The following is an 18,721-nucleotide window of genomic DNA, read 5'->3' as shown; positions in this document are numbered from 1 at the left end:
ATGAGGTTTTGATTTGATTAAAAAAAAACACCTTGGAGAGGCAAATGCAGTGAATATCATCATTTGTCAGAGCAGGCCTATTTTCTATGCCTTTCCACCAAGCTCTCTGCACTGGGAGGCTGACCTGCGGGTCTACAATGAGCTCCCTGGCTCTCTGGATTCCAGCTGGGTTTAGTCCATGGCAGCCTGGACAGGCCATCAGAGGGAAGAGCGATCAGAGTATTGATTCCCTTAGCTGTATCCCAGTGAGGTGGCCTCGCGCTGGCTAAATCTCTCTGCCTAAGGTCACAGTGCCTCTAAGATAGCCCTCTACCCTTCTCTCTCCTTCCAGGTTCCAGCAGCCACTCCCTTCCCACATACCTTTGGGCCAGGGACAGTAACAACCCCGCTGCTACTAGCACTGGACACTACACTTTCCCTGTGGTTTCCCTAAGCCTAACCTCACCTTTGTGAATAATGCTTTTATTAAACCTCTCTAATGATTGTAATTTGAATGTATCATTTACTTCCTGCTGGGACTCTGACTGATATAACAAATATGATTTTAAGATTTTGATCTTGGTGGCTGTGAGGAGAGGTGATATTATTAGTTGAGATAAGGAATACAGGAAGGTGAGCACATCCAATGTGGGAAGAAAAACCACATGTTGACTTTGCGACATGACAACTGTGGACCATCCACAGAGAGGCTGGTAGCAGCTACAAAAGTGAACCTGGCATAAAGATGTAGATAATTAATTTTTGGAAATGTGTGAGTCCTGATCATTACTATAAAAACTGGTTTAATACAGAGAATTTATTTCATTTAGGAGATGGAGGCATCAGAAAACTCTCTTAAAAATTATGGATTACTCTAGGTTTAAAGGATCTTAACTGCCATCTAGCTACGCTCTCCCTTAATAGGTGTGGTAACTAATGTCCACAGGTACCTCTGAAAGGGTCCATGTTAGTCAGTGGCACTAGAATCTACAGCTTCTGGATGCCTACATCTGTGCTCTTTTCATAAAGTGCAGCATTTATCTCTACTTGACTGGTTTCCATGAGCCAACAAGTACTGAGTACCTAGTCTGCATCCAACCTTTTGCTAATTGATATGTGAAGAATAAACAGGAGTATAACTGACTAACAGCTCATACCAACGTTGTTTTTTATTGGATTTTTTTTAAATCCTCACCCGCGGATATTTTTTCCATTGCTTTTCAGAGAGAGTGGAAGTGGGGGGGCATATATGTGAGAGAGACACATCGATTGGTTGCCTCCCGCACGTGCCCTGACTGGGGCCGGGGATCAAGCCTGCAACTGAGGTGCATGCCCTTGGCCAGAATCAAACCCCAGACCCTTCAGTCCACGGGCTGATGCTCCAACCACTGAGCAACACTGGCCAGGGGTTAAGCAGTTAGTTTCAATTGTAGAATATAATATGTAAGAATCTATAAACCTATCTGCTCCTACCTATAGAGACCATCCTTCTAAATGACAGCTCCAATAATTGCTGGCAAATGAGCAATTCTTATTATTCATGCATGTGTGTGTGAACTTATGTACGTATTGTTACTATTTAGCTGCACATGTGCAGTAGTAAGGGAGAGGAGAGCAGGGAAGCCCACACACTTGAACACTGCTCCTTGGAAATCGCATATGCTTTCTCCTCCGTGTATTGTGTGATTTGGTATATACAGTTCTCAACTATGCTGAGAACCTTCTTAACAGGAATTGTAACTACAATCTATCATTCTGTTTTCACACACTCATGACTTTCCCAAGAGCATTTATCAATGGTTGAGAAACTACCTGCTTGGACGCTCATAAGGGCAAAATTTCTTTAAGTCTGAAGAGCTATTTTCAATTTGGAAATTATTGCTGGAAGAAAAAAGTGATGTCTACATAGTTAAAATGATCTATTCATCTTAAGGTTGAAATTCGTTTATTTTGCTAATTATGACTTTCAAGCACTTCACAGATCTTTCATTTTTCTACTTGCTATGCCTGAATAGTGTCAGACTTCGGAGAGTGGGTGATGATTCCCAAGATGTCCATGAATTAATAATTAAGAAAACCTCAATAGAGGAGAAGTCATCCTAAATGACCTTTCCTCAGGAATCTGTTCTACAGGAAACTTACACCCCTGAAGAGGTGGGTGCAGTAAGCATATTTCCCAGTGTGTGAATGTGTTACAAGCTCAACGGTCTTTAGGGACAGGCATCAATCTGAATGTGTGAAGTAGCCAAGTCCCAGGCAATACAGAGTTGTGAGGACAATAACTGCCTGCGAAGTCCAGATTCCCTAAGGCCTCAAGTGTGAGTGCATGTGTGTGTGTGTGTGTGTGTGTGTGTGTGTGTGTGTGTGTGTGTGTGAGCATGCACACACAAACAAAGAATGGCTGGGGGCTGAATGCTGCCATGAACCACCAGTTTGTGATGTTAATTTTAGGCAGACTACATGGAACACTTCTTTCTACTTTGTAGAAAGTTTTCATTCCTTGGGCCAGCTAGCTTGAAATATTTCATTATTACTGTAGTCTGAATGTGTGTCCCCCTCAAATCCATATGTTGAAATTCTAACCCCCCAAAAAGATGGTATTAGGAGGTGGAGCCTTAGAAGGGTGCTCAGGTCATAAGGGTGAAGCTTTTATAAAGCGATTAATGTTTTTACAAAAGAGGCTCCCAAAGAGACTGCTAGCCCCTCTACCATAAGAGGACACGGCAAAAAGGTGACAGCTATGAACCAGGAAGAGGGCCCTCACCCAACGGTGCCTGATCTTGGATTTCCCAGCCTCCAGAACTGTGAGCAATAAATTTCTGTTGTTTATAAGCCCCCAGTTTATAGCAATCTGTTTTGGTAGCTCGAGAGACTAAGACAATGACCAACCCTTCCCTTTGTTTTATCAGAAGAATCAAAGGAAAAAAATTTCCTAGGTGAGAGTAAAATATTAATTTTAAGTTCCATTTCCTAAGTATTGAAAAAAGGAACTTCATCAACTGCATCTCATGTCTTTTAAAGTTCTTCCATTCCTTGTACACAAAACACAAGAGGAAAGATTTCATGAAATTCCAGTACAGAGCAGTTCACTGATAAAAATCAGGTATAATCAAGATTACCTAAGAATTACTGACATCCTAAACACTGGGAATTGAACTGTGAAACAAAGGATTATCTTAGTTTTATTCTTCAGGTTAAAACACACACACACACACCAAAATGCCATTAGCTAAATGTTGATCTTATCTTGTACTGTCTCAAAGAATCACAGTTGTGACTTTACCTTCACCCAAGCATATTAATGGGAGACAGGATGTCTGCACAACTCAGCCCAATTATCTGTTTTTCCATACTAGGACATTCATCACTATGGGATGGAAGGTTTGGCTAAGATAACACTCATATCTTAGACCAATACTTGTGTAACAACGCGGTTTTTTTCTCCCAGGGCCCATAATTTAACTACTAAATTACTCACATGGACAGCTGATGAGCAAAATTCTCTGTCAAAAGAGCTCTGTCAAAATTCCTGATTACTATGAAACGAGTTTTTGCTTACGTGCTCACACACTATGGGTTCAAAAGGTATTTTCTTAACTTGGGAATTTTTACACAGAATATGTCCGCCATCTTCATTATAGTACAGTCAGAATTACTGCAGTCAGAAATTATGACAGAATTCTGTGAGCAAAATCCTTGGAAGGTTTTTCAAAGCTGAACTATAATTATTTCAAAAAGATGCCTGCGTGTGGACCGAGGCTGGGAAGCAATGTTTTAAATGTGCAGGATTCTGCTGGAGAGGTTCAATTACAGGCGCCCTTTTCCTGACATAAAATTGTGCTCTTGCTGAGACAGTGAATTCCAGGAAAATGACTTAGAGCCCGGTACTCACCATGGTTGGAAAATAGCGACTGGTCTTGAATTTCTTGAGAGCCATGGAGGTGGTGTAGGTGCCCAAGAAGAGAATGAACGACATGAGCGTGATGTCAGGGACGGCCTCGCAGTTGTTTCCCACCAGGCTTCCTCCGTATTTCAGACACTCCTTCTTCGACAGGGCCGCCCAGTCCAAGGTGGCGTTGTGGTCCTGGGTGAAGAAAACGTTAGTGGCTTTCCGGGGACACTGACGCCTCCAAAGCAGCGCCCACGCTTGCCGGGCTGCACAGCGATTGCGCTAAAAGTTCCTGCCCAGCAGGCTGGAGGTCACCATCGCAGGGACAGACTGCAGATGTTAATGGGGTGACAGGCCAGCGGGCCCAGGAGGCCACAGTTATTGAAAAGGCAATGACAATGACGCAGTCCATTACCCAGTTTGACCTACAGCCTGACAATCATCCATCTGCGTTCAACAGAAACAAACCAAGTCCTTCTTTCCTGTCAACCTTCCTGAGAGTAAACTGACACACAATAATATCCTAAGTCTCAAGACATGAGACTCTTTGAAACACGTCTGTTGTTCAAAAGTACTTACTTTTGTAGTGAGCAAATCCTTACACTTCAAGCTGATGACCCATGGTTAACGCTCTAAAAGTTTTATTAGGTTAACCACTCATTTACCCAGCATTTTCACAAATGAGCTATTTCTTTTCTAAATAACTAGAGTTGATAATTTAAGGAATCAAACCATACAATCTTGATGAACACTGCTTTTTCAACTGCACATCCTAATAAAATACAGCTCTTTTCTTGTTGACTCCAGGCCTGCCCCGTGCGCGTCCGTGGCTGGAATGTGCCGTGACTGGCTGCGGAGCTGTGTATGGGGTATCTATCCATCCACCTATCCCTAGGATATATGGCCTCAAGTTCAAAGGTCAATCTTCAAAATTTCTTCTATCTTATGAATTGCTGTCATATTGTCAGTGTTGCACTTCTCAAGAGCAGCTCACTCCTGTTCCCATTTTCCGTTTCGTCCTTTGCTCACAGTGAAAAAAGCCAGGGCACCCATCCCCCAGTAGCTCGGAGTTTTAGCCGTCATTGGCTCACAGCTGCCTCCTTCTCTAGATAACTGCCTTCAGCCTCGTAAGACCTACCTCACCTGGAATGTTACACCCTCCTGCAGCCAAGTACTGACGGCACTAATGGGGTGCTACTGACTGAATATTTGGGCTCCCCTAAAACTCGGGTTGAAACCTAATTCCCTATGTGCGGTATTTAGAGGTGGAACCTTTGGGAGATGATTAGATCACGAAGGTGGAGTCTTCATAAATGGGGTTAGTGTTCTTACAAAGGGGACCCCGGAGAGCTCCCTTGCCCCTTCCATCATGTGAGGACACAGTGAGAAGAGGGCGGTCTATGAACTCAGAAGCAGGCCCTCACCAGATACTGAACCTGCTGATGCCATGGTATTGGACTTCCTCTTGGGACCAGGGCTAACAGAAGAGCTATTTGAGAACACCTTGCAAATAAGTGTGGAATGGTAAATTTCTCCTGTCCTTTGGGAGCAAGAGCTCTACCTCAAACCAAATGCATCCTCAAGACCCTTTACTATTCAGTGCATTCTCTTGATATGTTGATACAAGTAATATAGTCATAAAAGATCATATATATAAAAGACGACTTTCTGGCCAGGAAGAGGCCTATATTTTTACAGAGCTCAACATGTAAAATGCTTATACTTTTTTTTAACAACAACAAAAATAAACTCTAAATCATTCCCTGAAATATTTTTTTTCTATATTAGCTTCAACTTGTGAACATCTGAATTGCATAATTACTTTTTTATCAAACTCTGCTTCTGAGGTGATTAATCATATCTCACTTTGTTTTTCAAATTTCTGCATATGGATGTTTTCAGCAGAATACATCTAAAGTTTAGACGTCATAATAGGTAACAGATTTCTTTGTTTTAAAATCAGCAAAAATGTACCATAATTTCAGCTCAGCTCTGTGATATCAGCAGAATGTTTGTTTTTTTTATTGTCACTTGAGGATATGTTTTTATTGATTTTGGTTTTAGAGACACAGGAAGGGAAAGAGAGAAGGAGAAAACAAACAAACATCAATGTGAGAGAAATATCCGTTGGTTGCCTCCTGTACATGCTCCAACCTGGGACTAACCTGCAACCTAGATATGTGCCCAGGACCTTTGGGTGTATGGGACAACACTCCAACCAAGCAAGCCACCCAGCCAGGGCCAGAGTGCTTTTTTATAACTAGAGTTCCCAAAGAAGTAAGCTGCATTAAAACAATTCCCACAGGAAGTTTTATTGACGTTCTTACAGAGATTCGGGTTGAAGTGAAAACTATACACATGTATGTGAAATGATAGAGATGTTTTCTTGCTTACAGACAGTGCTTCATTCCCTTATCCAATACGCCCTTTATTCAAAACTTATTGAGTGCTCACCATGTGGAGGAACTGACAGTGAGTGGACCAGGTGGGCCAAAGCACACTGTCCGTGTAAATGGGTAATGAAAAAAACCATGTAAAGGAAATGGGACCAAGTTCCTGGGGGTCTTAATTGAGGTCAATCTCATGGAAAAAGATTTTAATCTATTTTTCTGGATCTCATTTTCTAGAGACCCTGTTTACAATGAGTGGGTTTGTTTCTAACTTTTCTTTTTTTAAAAAAATCTTCACTGATTTCAGAGAGAGGAAGGGAGAAGAGGAGAGAGAAATAGAAACATCCATGATGAGAGAGTCACTGATCAGCTGCCTCCTGCACTCCTCTGACTGGGGATCGAGGCCGCAACCCGGGCATGTGCCCCGACTGGGGATTGAACCACGATCCCCTGGATCCTAGGTCGATGCTCCACCACTGAGCCACACCCGGCCAGGCTGTTTCTAACTCTTAAAAGTACGATGCATACTAAAAGATTAATTTCAAAATTTAAAATACTATAGCATCCTCTCCAAACACAAACGTGGGGGATATATGAGAGAGCATGGGCAAAACATTGACAGTCTCTGAAGCTAGGTGACATGTATGTGGGTTCACTGTACTATTCTCTCTACTTTAGTGCATGTTTTACATTTTCCATAAGGTTTTAAATAGTAGGAGCATGTAATCTTCAAGGCTGTTTGAGGACAGAATGGTTTTTACGCTTGACTTTCTCAATGAGAGAAAACCATAAGGATGTTGCTATGCACAAGATCAATATGCCATTCCATTTCCTATTGAAATGAATGCTCCCTCCTAGAACTGCCCTGAGGAATATCAAATCAAAGCACTTTTGCTTTCATGTCTGGCTGCCAGGCAGAATATATGAGACTATAATCTTCTTAGTCCCATGATTAACAGCATCTCCATGTAGACACAGGATGCTTCACTAGGTAAAATAAGCCAAAAAAAATAAAAATTAAACGTTCTACATTGCTCTCTTTGAGTATAGATTTGTAAAGTATGTTCCTTTTAAAGCATATATAAATGAGGGTATGCTACAAATAAAAGTCTCAAGGTTAAACAGCGCATGCACTCATTTAGGGTCTTCCCTGTAGTGGGTGAGTCCAGTTTGCAGTAATCTGCAATCTTACTTTATGACGGGCAGGATGCATTTGAGCTACAGTTGTCTGTATTACATGTATTATTGTAAAATATCAAAACGAATTAAAGATATAAAAAGTTGCAGGAGACCATCACTGCTGAATAAGCTATAAAATCATAGTTTTTAAAAATCTACCAGAGATGAAGAGGCAAAGAAACCTAAATAAATTCCCGAAAGTTCCAAGGCGCTCACAGGCTGCCGGCCCTGGCAGCAGCAGGTGGGAGGGAAGCCACTGCAGGCGGAGGGGGCGGGAGGAGCGAGGTCTTTAAGGAGTTTCAGCGCCGAGGGGCCCCGCGCCCGCCCAGCTGCCTCGCAGTCCTCACCAAGTGGCCGGCGGCGCATAGAAGGCTGGAGGCGAGCCTGGCCCGTGTGGCTCGGGCGGCTGGCTGTCATCCTGTGCACCACTGTGGGCTTGAGCCTCAGGCAGCTGATTGATGTTTCACTCTCACATTGATGTTTCACTCTCTCTCCCTTCCTCTCTCTCTCTCTCTAAAAAATCAGTAAAAAATATTTTTTAAAAAATTAGAAGGCTGGAGGTTAGACAAGGCCGCTGCGAGAAATCGCGCCTTAGACACAAAGTCTCCACCAAGAGCAAGAAAGCCGCCTCCCTGAGCTGGGAGCAGGGCGGGAGAGCCGGAGGCCCCAGAGGCGCTCAGGCCCTTTCCCGGCTTAAGAGGACCAAGGCTTTGACCTCTGCAGGCAGCTGGGAAAAGCGAGACCTCCCAAGGCCCTGGAAGCGGAGCACAGAGCAGGACCTGGGGCATTCCGTGGGACACTGCGGGACGGGACGAGGGGAACGTCACCTTGTTTCGGGTGGGGGTTACATGAGTGCGTAAGATTGTCAAAACGCACTGCAACAGACACGTAAGAACTGTGTATTTTACAACATGCCTCAATCTAAGAAAAATAACAAAAATAAGAAGGAATCTAAGGTGAAAAACAAATACTAACTGATCCATTCAGTGACCCCCTCAGAAAAGATGACGTTAGACTTTGAAATCTGGTCTCTCCCTTTGAGAGCTGCCAAGTGGAAGCCACCAGGTCTTGATGCTTAATGTTTAGATACACAGTGCAGATAAACTGTGGCTGGTCTCTAAGTTTCATAGCGACCTTTTAAAGAATTTTGTTTACAAGTTGAAGGAATATACCAGAGGAGAAATCTACGGAAAAACTGACGAAGGTGAGAAGAATTGAAGATACGATGATTCCAACAGTGAATGAAAATCACGGAAAACCTGCCCTTTAATCTTGAGGGAAGGCTATTCTAGAGCTCGAATCTCTAAGTGTCCCAGTGCCCCAATTTTCCTGCCCTTTCCCCCGAAAACACACCCGTCCCTAGGAACAAGAGGGCCATCTTCACGCGAATGAAGCTGAAGGGAAAGGCCTTCCTTCCTCTGGCAGGACGTTCGCGGGGCCGCAGAAAGGGGGTCTGGCTGGTGCCTGGGGCTGCGTGTCACTTTTCCAGCACCTTCCTTCATGATCTAATTACGGCTGAGATGAAAAGAAGGGAATTAAGTGCTGATGACCGTATGTCCCCGGAAAGGTTCAGGGCGGTGGAGCTCGCGTGGCTAGGCAGACAGAGGTCTCGGCCCCTGTGGGAAGCAGAGGCTTCCAACTTCCATCAGTCTGAGTCACGGAGGCAGCGTGGCCTGCGGGAGTGACAATATCTAAACAGAACAGTAACGGTATCTAACAACGATTGAGAGAGATGTGTCAGCTACTGTGCTAAGTCCTGCCTTTTTATTAATTTGACCCTTATATGTAGTAACCTGGATGTATACACTATTACCGTCACCATTTTACGGATGGGAAACTGAGACGGTCCACGGCCTGTTAGGCAGTGCAGCCTTGCATTTGGAACTGGGCAGTCTGACATGAGAATTCAATATCTGTAAATCTTCTACCTGAAACGCTGTTATGATCCCCCAAAGAATGGAAAAAGGCAAATTTTGGAGTTGGAAAGCCCTAAGTTCAGATCTAGTAGAGGCTCGATAAATGGCAGTTAAGTTATAATAATCACTGTGCCTTTACATCCCTATGATAGTCACACCATAAGTCAGCCACAACTTTCATTTGTTTTCCATGAATCTTACAGTGCCATCTGACTATAATTACTATATATCAATTACTGCGGTCTCCTCAGGACCTGCCCAAAGACAGGGCTCAAAAATTCAATAATTCTAAAGCTTTCCTTGATTAGTTACCAAAACAATTATATAAGGAACAATCTGTTTTTAAGTCAGTGTAAGTGAGTGTTTTATTAATTTTTATTGCTTGCGGTTTTAATTACATATACTTTAAAATTTTTATTAGATTTTAATTAAAATTCTTTAAAGTCTAGATAAAAGTGTTTTTCTCTGTATTTTAATCAAGTCCTTGCAGGCAATAGGCTGGCTGGCTCAAAGACTGAAAACTGAATCTTCTCCTCAATGTGGCTTTTAAAAGGTATATACGAACTGTCTTTCACACATACACACTCGAATATGGAAGAAATAAAGAGGTCAAGTTTGGGGAAAGTCAGAGAAAACTTTTTTAAAAAGTCAAGAGAGCCACAGAATAGGAAGACAAGAGAGAAACAGGGTCAAGGGAGTGTTGTCCAGAAAGAGACAAACATCACCTTTGAAAGGGACGTTGGGTGCAATGTCTGCAGAGGCGTTCTGGTCTCCGGAGAGATGGGCACTCTGTCAACACGAGGTGCTACGGTTTCTGTCCCCATAAGTGAGAGATTGATCCCTTTGGTGCGAGTCCACATGCAGCCCACAAGGAACACAATGGGAACCCTGAACCAGCACTTTCCTCTCTTTCTCCAGCACAAAAGCCTCCTTCCAGTGAGCAACCTTCCATGCAAAACAGCTCATTTTTAAAGCTTAGTTCAAGTCTCTTAAAGCCCCTTGGTTACTTGCCATGGGAAAGGATATCATGTGACAGGCACGGTTTTTTCTAAGTGACGGGGAAATGTCCCGCTACAATCACCCTCAGTGAAGAGAACACAGCACATTTAGCAGCCAGAAGAATTCTTTATCATCTAGAAACGGGGAGAGGACACCGTGCTCTCATTTCTCCACCTCCCTCACTTCGCCTTGTGAAAATATTTCAAGGTGACAATTAATTGGACATGCAGTTAAATTCCTAAGCAGGTTTATAAAGCATGTGGTAGAAGTAAATGTTCACTTCGGTTTAAAAAACCAAACAAAAAACCACAAAAGAAGAAACAAGCTAACAGAGCAAGGAAAGCTATTTCTTTCCTTCCACTCTCTGAGTATTGAAGGTGTTCGGGCTGGACGTGCGCAGTGGTGGGAGACATCACATTACGCACATAAGAATTATGGTACACAATGCGCAAGTCTGCAGGTGGTGCAAAGTATTAAGCCACTTACCATGTCAGTAGGAGACACAGTCAGAAAATCCTCGGGAGCCAATGTGGTGCCATTAGACATCGAGATATTAACTGTAAGACAAAGATAATTTTTACTATAAAAAGAAAATTTAAATGACCAAAATGCATAACTGGTGATCTAAAAAAGCAGGACTGGGCATTAAAAGTATCTTTAATAAAAACATAGGGCACAGTGAATGATTCTTTATTACAACTACATTCACCTTCCACCTGGATAAAATAATCAAAAATTTGGACACATCCCTTGTGCTCTAATCTGGTAAGAAACCTGGCAAATATTTAATTAGTTGTTACTGACATTTACTTGTTTCAGGTTTCATATTCTGCCTGGTGGAAGAAATGGCTGTTAAGAACTAAGTTGATGATTGGCTTCATGTAGACTCAAATCTCACAAGCTGGAGTTTCACTAAGTAAGAATGAACTGATTTGGAATTTTTGGCAATTTGGACTGTATATGAGAAAGTATGCCTTTGCAAAATGTGTGAAAACAAACAAACAAAAAAATAGTACTAAATAAATAATAAATTATATAAATATAATTGGGATACTTAATTTTTTAAAATTATTTCATATAGTTTGACATCAAATGTAGATGTCACCTGCAGAAGAACCACATTTATTTATTAAACCAAACCTCCTCTTGGAACTATTTCATTTAGTATTTAAAAAGTATCCTATAATCAAAACATTTTTCTTTATCAGCTATGCCTTTTTCCTAATACGTGAAGCGTTATATATTATAAAATACAGTTACTCAGGATATCCCTAATTTATGGAAATATCATGAATTAACACTTACCAGGTTTTTGTCTTTGAGAATTACATAGTTCACTTAACATCCAAATTGCTAATTATTGTTTGGTCCCTGAGCACCACCCCTTCCCCAGCGCCTAGCCTGTCCTTTTAGTTTGGCATGGTTTAGGTCTCGCCTACATAAACTTTTAAGGAGAACCAAGCAGGTGTGTTTGACTGTTAAACTTCAGAATGTAAGATCCATCAGGGAGGAGTAGACGGGCATGTCTTGTTCACTGCTTTCCCCCAGGATCTGCCCAGTTCGGCACTTAACCAACAGGAACTGGAAAATATTTGTTTACTATTCAACCTTTAAAAAGAAGGAAATCCTGCCATTTGCAGCAACATGGATAAACATGAAGCACATTATGTTGAATGAAATAAGCCAGACAAAGACAAATACCGTCTGGTACCACTTACAGGTAGAATCTTATAAAAAGAAAAAAGGAGTCTAACTCTTAAAAACAGAGAGTAAAATGGGGGGGGGGGGGCTGGGGGTTGGGGATATGGAGAGAGGCTGGTAAAAGGGTACAAATGTTCAGCTATGAGAGGAGTAAGGTCTAAGGATCTAGTGTAAAACATGGGGACTATAATTAATAAGACTGTACTGTATAATTAAAATTTGCTGGATAGAACTTATGTGTTCTCACCAAATAAAATAAATATGTGAGGTTATGGATGTGCTAATTAACTCGATGGGAAACCTTTCACAATGTATATGTCACTCATTTTAAGTATATTAAAATTTTCTTTGCCAATTATACTTCAATAAGGCTGAAAAATATGTTTACTGTCAATAAAAGAAGGAAAGGGGCCACTTAATTTGTAGTCACAAATGAATGAGAGCAGATAACGGTAAAAAAATGAAGGGAAGCAAATAAAAGGAGGGAAAATATTTAGCTTGAGTCCTAGTTCTCAATCTGAGAATCCATTCTGATCTTTGAAGGCTCTGGAACTGTTAAACTTTTAACCTAAAGCCGGCTGCTGCCAGGGCTTTCCTGCTTCCTGCATGAAGCAAGCACACACACAAACCGTCTGTTTATACTCTCGGTTTCATTCCAGGCCACAGAGAGAATCAAAACAGGTTAAAGGATGCTTGGCCCAAACAATGCAACCAAACATGAATCCATTTCCAAAAGAAAGATGTTAGTAAACTATTACGAACAAAACCTAGATTTTTATTACCATTTTGTTCTAAAATGTTTAAAGTACATTTCTTACGTTATTCCATTTGTTCACTTAAAAACACAACCCATATAACAGGTATGCTTTTCTGCCCTTTTTATGCAAGGTGGGCCTCTGGACCACGCTATGCCAGGGTTCTTGCCCAGGATTACAGTCCGTCCGAAGCAGAATTGGTACCAAAACCTGTTCAGCACTCTTTCTTTTCCTACCCAGCGTTTCTAATTGTCAAAATCACAATGCTTTATGTGGCCACAGAATTCAAGGTGGGATCACAGTTGCGGCCATAGAATTCAAGGCTGGACGGCCGTTGTTCACGTTAGGGGATGTGAATCTTGACTGTGAGCCTAGATGGCTGACCTGTCTGAGCGCCGGAAGGAAAAGAGCCCACGTGAAATCACAGGCACTATTTAGATGGTGTCTGGGAAGCTGCTCTTCCTGAGCTAGGTTCCTTAATGTAATTTTATGAGCTTCCTGTCCCAAGACAGTGAAGGTCTTTTTGCAACACACTGTTCTGCATAAAAACAAGGAGTAAGGAATGAGGGAGAAAGAGTGTCAACGCTCCTTTCTGGTGAAATGACAGATAATGAAGACCACGGGTAGCCTAAAAGAGGACTCCCATCTGAACTTTTAGTAACTGCTCTTAAGTTTGGGATACACGTCAATGATGCTCATAAAATTCCTTTTATCTTTCCAGTTTTTCTCAGAGTCAAGCTACTGAAGCACATTGGCTCTCAAAATGTCAAAAGACCAGTATCAGAAGGACAGTAAAAATATACACTTCATATTTATTTTAATAAGCAGCTGCTTCAAGAGAAAGGCTTCAAAATAAATACCTAAACAAGCACTTCCATAAATATAAATTGGCAGAATACGGTAGAGTCCATAAAAAAGATTAAAAGTTAATTTACTTAAGCTCACAGAAGAAAAAATGATTAATTCCAATTGCGAGCTTGGTGTGCGAGAGCCATTGGTCACCATTTGGATCTAGACACATACGGTGCAAATATTTTGGCAACCAACTGCAGAATGGCCTGTTTATGTAGAATTTGCAATATCCTTAATTGGGATTCTGGACAGGTCAGACGGAAAAGCCGAACTACACTGCACTCTGCCTGCCCTCACTATTTGCTTAGCACCATGGCCTGGCAGCAGTGACACTCTGCCCGAAGAGGCTGGCTCCTTTAGAATCAGCCGTCTGTTACTGGGACAGTCTGTGTCCCATACTTGGTTTCAGGGAGTTTCCGCAGGTTCATCGTTTTATGTTACTTGCATTTTCACTTCTTGATTCTAGCTGATCCTCTGGAACAGGGGGATGAACATGATCAGGAATAGATGTTTTAAAAAGGTGGCGTGAGTTTTCCACCTTAAGCTGGCTTTTCCTTCTTTACGTTTAATGAGAGATCCAGAGCAAGGACAGGCTGCAGGCGCTACATGTGGACACATCCATGTGTCCCTGTCAGTATATCACCTGCAGAGGGACTGTCAGCAGCTCTGCTCACGGTTGTCCTTCTCTGTCCTGTAGTGACCTGGCACCAGGAACCACCCCATGACTCCTCTGCTTCACACAGCAGCGGGAAATGCACCGTCAGGAATCCACACAGAAGCTCACTTCAGACCACGAGGTCAAGTCAGAGTGGCCAATGGCCACTGAGGCAGATCCGCCGGCTCTGATGTACATGACAAGGCGGAGAAAGGAACACCAGGGGAACTGCGCTGGGATTCTGGGCCCACCGCCTCCGAAGCACAGTGTCCCCAAGCTCCCTCGCCACATATTCTCGAGGAAGTTACCTCGCTCCTCTTGACTACAAGTCCCTCGTTTGTGAAATTGGATTTGAAACCATCTACCTCATAAGGTTACTGTGTGGATTAAATAGAACAATGTAGGCAACGCTGTTAGCACAGTGTCCAGGACCAGGTAAGAGTAAATAAATGGTAGCTAAGACTATTACTAGCTTTATGGCCTGGAGAAGGCAGCACTTCAGCCCTGGAAAGGATGTCAGCTAACTCACAAGGCTATGTGATGACTAGATACATATATATTATGATATTATAATATTATATATATATAAAATAAACTATATATATAGTTTATTAAAATCCCCTAGTAAAATGTCTGGCACTGGGATGGTGCTTAATAAACATCAACCAAATCTGAACCTACACCCTCCATATAGCTTGTGGGGTCACAATAATGTGAAGCTGACTAACCTACTCTGAATCAGAATGCATTTAAGGGTACTTTTCATGATAATAAAACTTTAATGTTTTATTCCATTCTATTTCAGCAACATCTTTAGGAAATCAAGTAACTGGAAGAGAGGCACAGAGTAAAACTGAATAAGCTTCTTACCCACCTGGCCATGTCAGCTTTATTTAAGGGCCCTGGAAAACTTGAGCACTCACGCGCCTCTTGATAAAGTCAAATGTTTATGCTTTAAATTTCTAGCTCAATAAAAAAAGCACAGTGGCTTTTTTAGGGATGGCAAGGTGAATGAGGTAAACTCTGAGAGAAGCAGCTCTTAGAGAAATTACCTGCCAGTACTTCAGTTTTTAACTTTAAAACAAAATAGAAAGTCTTGCTTTACTTTTTCCTGTTACCCTTTCACTTGTCAGGATTTTTACCAAGCCCGATGCTTGAGATGTGCCCTGTAACTAGGCAAGTGCGGGTTACGACCGCTGCACTGTTCACTGTGACTCGGCACTGGCGGTAAAGGGCTGAGCTGCCGTCCAGTGTCACGCTGGGGGTATATGTGGCCGCTATGCTCACAAGGACCCCTCCTCCATGCCACTCATCCTGACACTTAGGGTGTGTATACACAGTACTCGGGGCTGTGTTTTATACACACCCAACGCCAGGGAAATTCCAGGTCTGGGATTACCCGGGTTCGTCGCCTCTCCTTTCCTGCGTCCTGCAGGCGTTGTGCAGAAAGTGCTGGGGGAGGTTAGAGGTCAAAGGACACTACGCGGGCCCTTCAGCCACCTTTGCTTCTCTTGGCCCACCCGCTACGGTGCCTGTAAGACGGCAGCTGTGTGGGCGAAGCGTCCTTCCGAGCGCTGCCAGGGGGCCCGTGCTCCCTGTTAACCGTTAGCCTGCGACTCAAGCCCGCTTTACAATCTGGAGAGGGGGTGACACGTAATATCACAAACACTGCGCAGAATACGCTGCAGGTCACGGGAGACGAGTGAGGTTCTCTTTTATGTCCTCATTTTCTTTTGATGGGCTTTCTAATTATGAAATACATATTGGCCGTGACATGGGACCGCAGGAGACATGGTCCAGCAGTTCTTTTTAATGGTTTTAACATACTGGGGGACAGCATTTATTAAGATAATAGAAAATGTATATAGAAAGAAACGGTCATGAAATTCCACTCCAGCGACAACCATCGTAGAGCATCTGGCAGCCTCCCCAGGCTGTGAATGAAACACAAGGGTGGAAATTGGAGCCACGGCCGCTCGCAATCGCTTGCCTTGGTCGTACAGTTCCCCCCAGGGAAGAGGCCACCTTTCACTTAGGGATGCTACAGAGAGCGACGCGGTGCCCGAGAGACCTTTCACTCCTTCATCCGCTCCTGAGCAGTGCTCCCTGGAACCGGCAACAGTGACTCAGTAAAGCACAGCCCTCCTGCTACCAACAGAGCTCAGGGCCTCTCGCCTTGAGGGGATTTCTTCTTGCTTTTCTCATTTGTTTACCATTTTTACCAAAGCTTCTTTCACCTCCATATACACAGCCAACACCTGGTCGGAATACTTACTTCGACCCTTTCCAAAATCCTAACATGCCCTTGAGCGTACAGACACTGCGACCCTGACACATCAGGCAGTGAGCAGAGGCACTAGAGCAGAGACGGATTTCTAAAGGTTGGGTCAAATGAAAACCTGCCTTGTTGATGACAACAGCAATTAACACTATTTTAAAAAACACATTTTATAATAAGCAGTATATGTATATATGTGTTGGGGGTACGTGGGGAGTATGCATTCTGCTTCACTGCAAGTAGCACAATTCTTAAAGAAAACAACGAAACAGGCCCTCAGTGAATTTCTGTTGATAGCAGAAGGGGAAGGAAAAAAGAGAGCCCATGTTCTATTCACAAAATTCTGACATTTCGTTGTTTTTGTTGGTTTTTTTAACCCGCACCATCGATCTGTTGCCTCTCCAGCCAGGAAGCGAACCCGCGACCTTCTGTGTGTTCAGGACGATGCTCTAACCGACGGAGCCACCTGGCCAGGGCTGACATTTATGTGTTTGAATGAATCAGACAGACTCCTCTGAGAAGAGCTGACCAAGTCTCACCTCTAGGACTTTAGAGCCTTCTTCTACATGACTGTGAATGGTGTGTGCATGTTTGCTAACACTTTTCTAGTCTAGAGAGTCAATGGAATAGTATTAAATTATCTAATTTTGATGCACTGAACACCCTAACATAGTTTTCTTTAAATATGGCTTCAATGGTTCACATTTATCTACAACAGCATATTAATTTTTAATTTTTTTTGTAGGCTTCAAGTAGAAGACTAATTAGTATCTTTCTCTAGGAAATTTTCAGGGAAGATAAAATGTTTGAACCCCTTTAAATGAATATATACTGTCTGGGGCATCTTTTGTGGGACAATGAGGGGGGGAAAAAAGAACAAATTTTTATGCAGTGTCTGTTAGGTGCCAAACAATTTTACATATGGTATTTAATTTAATCCTTATAGTAACCTCTAAGAGAAAGTACAATTACTAACCCAGCTCACAGATTACGACACAAAGAGATTAGTAATTGGCCTAGTCCAGGGTCACACTGCTAGTTAGAGCTGAAATTCAAACTCAGGTTCTTTTACTCCAAAGCACATATTGTTCACACTTTATCATGCTAGCGATTTTCTAAATTAGGATGTTGGGGATGAAATGAGATATTGTGACTTATCCTTCAATTGGATATTTTCAGTTTTCACTTTTGGCTTTTGAACAGAATCACTTTCTTATACACTTCTGCTATGTAACCATCAAGACAACGTGCGTAGTATAACACCTATTGCCTCTACATTAATTAATAGCTATCTCATGTCTGAGAAAAGAAAATTTTAGCACAAAAACCATGCATCCACCTGACTGATAGGTCAAACTTCATGGCCACTTTTCCTCTCACCACTTGCAACTGAGCTTCCTTAGTTCTTCAGTAAATGAGAACCTAAGTATACAACCTGGGTAACTGAGCAATAGACAGGGTGAGAGGAAGAAAGGAAAAGGTTCATTAAGTAAAGAAAACTCAGATATATCTAGAGGGTATTACACTAAGTGAGATAAGTCATGCAGAGAAAGACAAATACATATGGCTTCACCTATACGAGGAATCTAAAAACAAGCAAAGAAAAACAGACTCATAGTAACAGAGACCAAAGGCATGGTTACCAAAAGGGAGGGGAGGGTGAATACAGTCAAAGGGGAAAGGGGAATATTGTCAATAATATTGTGATTAGTTTACAAGGTGACAGATGATTACTAGAATTAGTGGGTGATCGCATTGTAAGGTATAAAAATGCTGAGTCACTATATTGTACACCTGAAACTAATATAACCAATATAAGATTATATACCAACTATACTCAACTTAAAAAATAAATTTAAAAAAAGAAAAGAAAACTCAGGAAGTGATAAAATTTTAAGGAAACAAGTGAGAACAAGAAAGATCACAAAAAAAAAAAAAAGTCACAGTATTATTGTGGCCAGGAATAGAGTTTTCTTAGTGATTAAATGACTCCTGTTTTCTTTCCTATAAAATCATTTCTCAGTTGCAGGGTCACGACTACATCTGTGCAGTTGCTGGTTCATTGTTACATACTGCCCGGCGTTGAAAAACAAGTCATCTGCCAGTTTAAATATTATTGACTCATTGA

General features: G+C 42.2%; 1 protein-coding gene across 4 annotated transcripts in view; it reads right to left on the bottom strand.

Moving 5' to 3' along the window:
• Nucleotides 1-18,721, bottom strand: part of SLC4A4 (solute carrier family 4 member 4) — a 297,689-nt gene that overhangs the window by 45,787 nt on the left and 233,181 nt on the right. For all 4 annotated transcript variants that reach the window (XM_081124504.1, XM_081124501.1, XM_081124502.1 and 1 more), the window contains 2 exons: nt 10,839-10,909; nt 3,872-4,063 (listed from right to left, as the gene is read on the bottom strand). In XM_081124504.1, the coding sequence (XP_080980630.1) occupies nt 3,872-4,063; nt 10,839-10,909 (263 nt within the window). The remainder of the gene's footprint in view (nt 1-3,871; nt 4,064-10,838; nt 10,910-18,721) is intronic.

The sequence above is a fragment of the Miniopterus schreibersii genome, assembly GCF_964146895.1.
Source record: "Miniopterus schreibersii genome assembly, chromosome: 1".
Lineage (NCBI taxonomy): Eukaryota > Metazoa > Chordata > Mammalia > Chiroptera > Miniopteridae > Miniopterus > Miniopterus schreibersii.
This window is presented reverse-complemented; position numbering and strand designations above follow the sequence as displayed.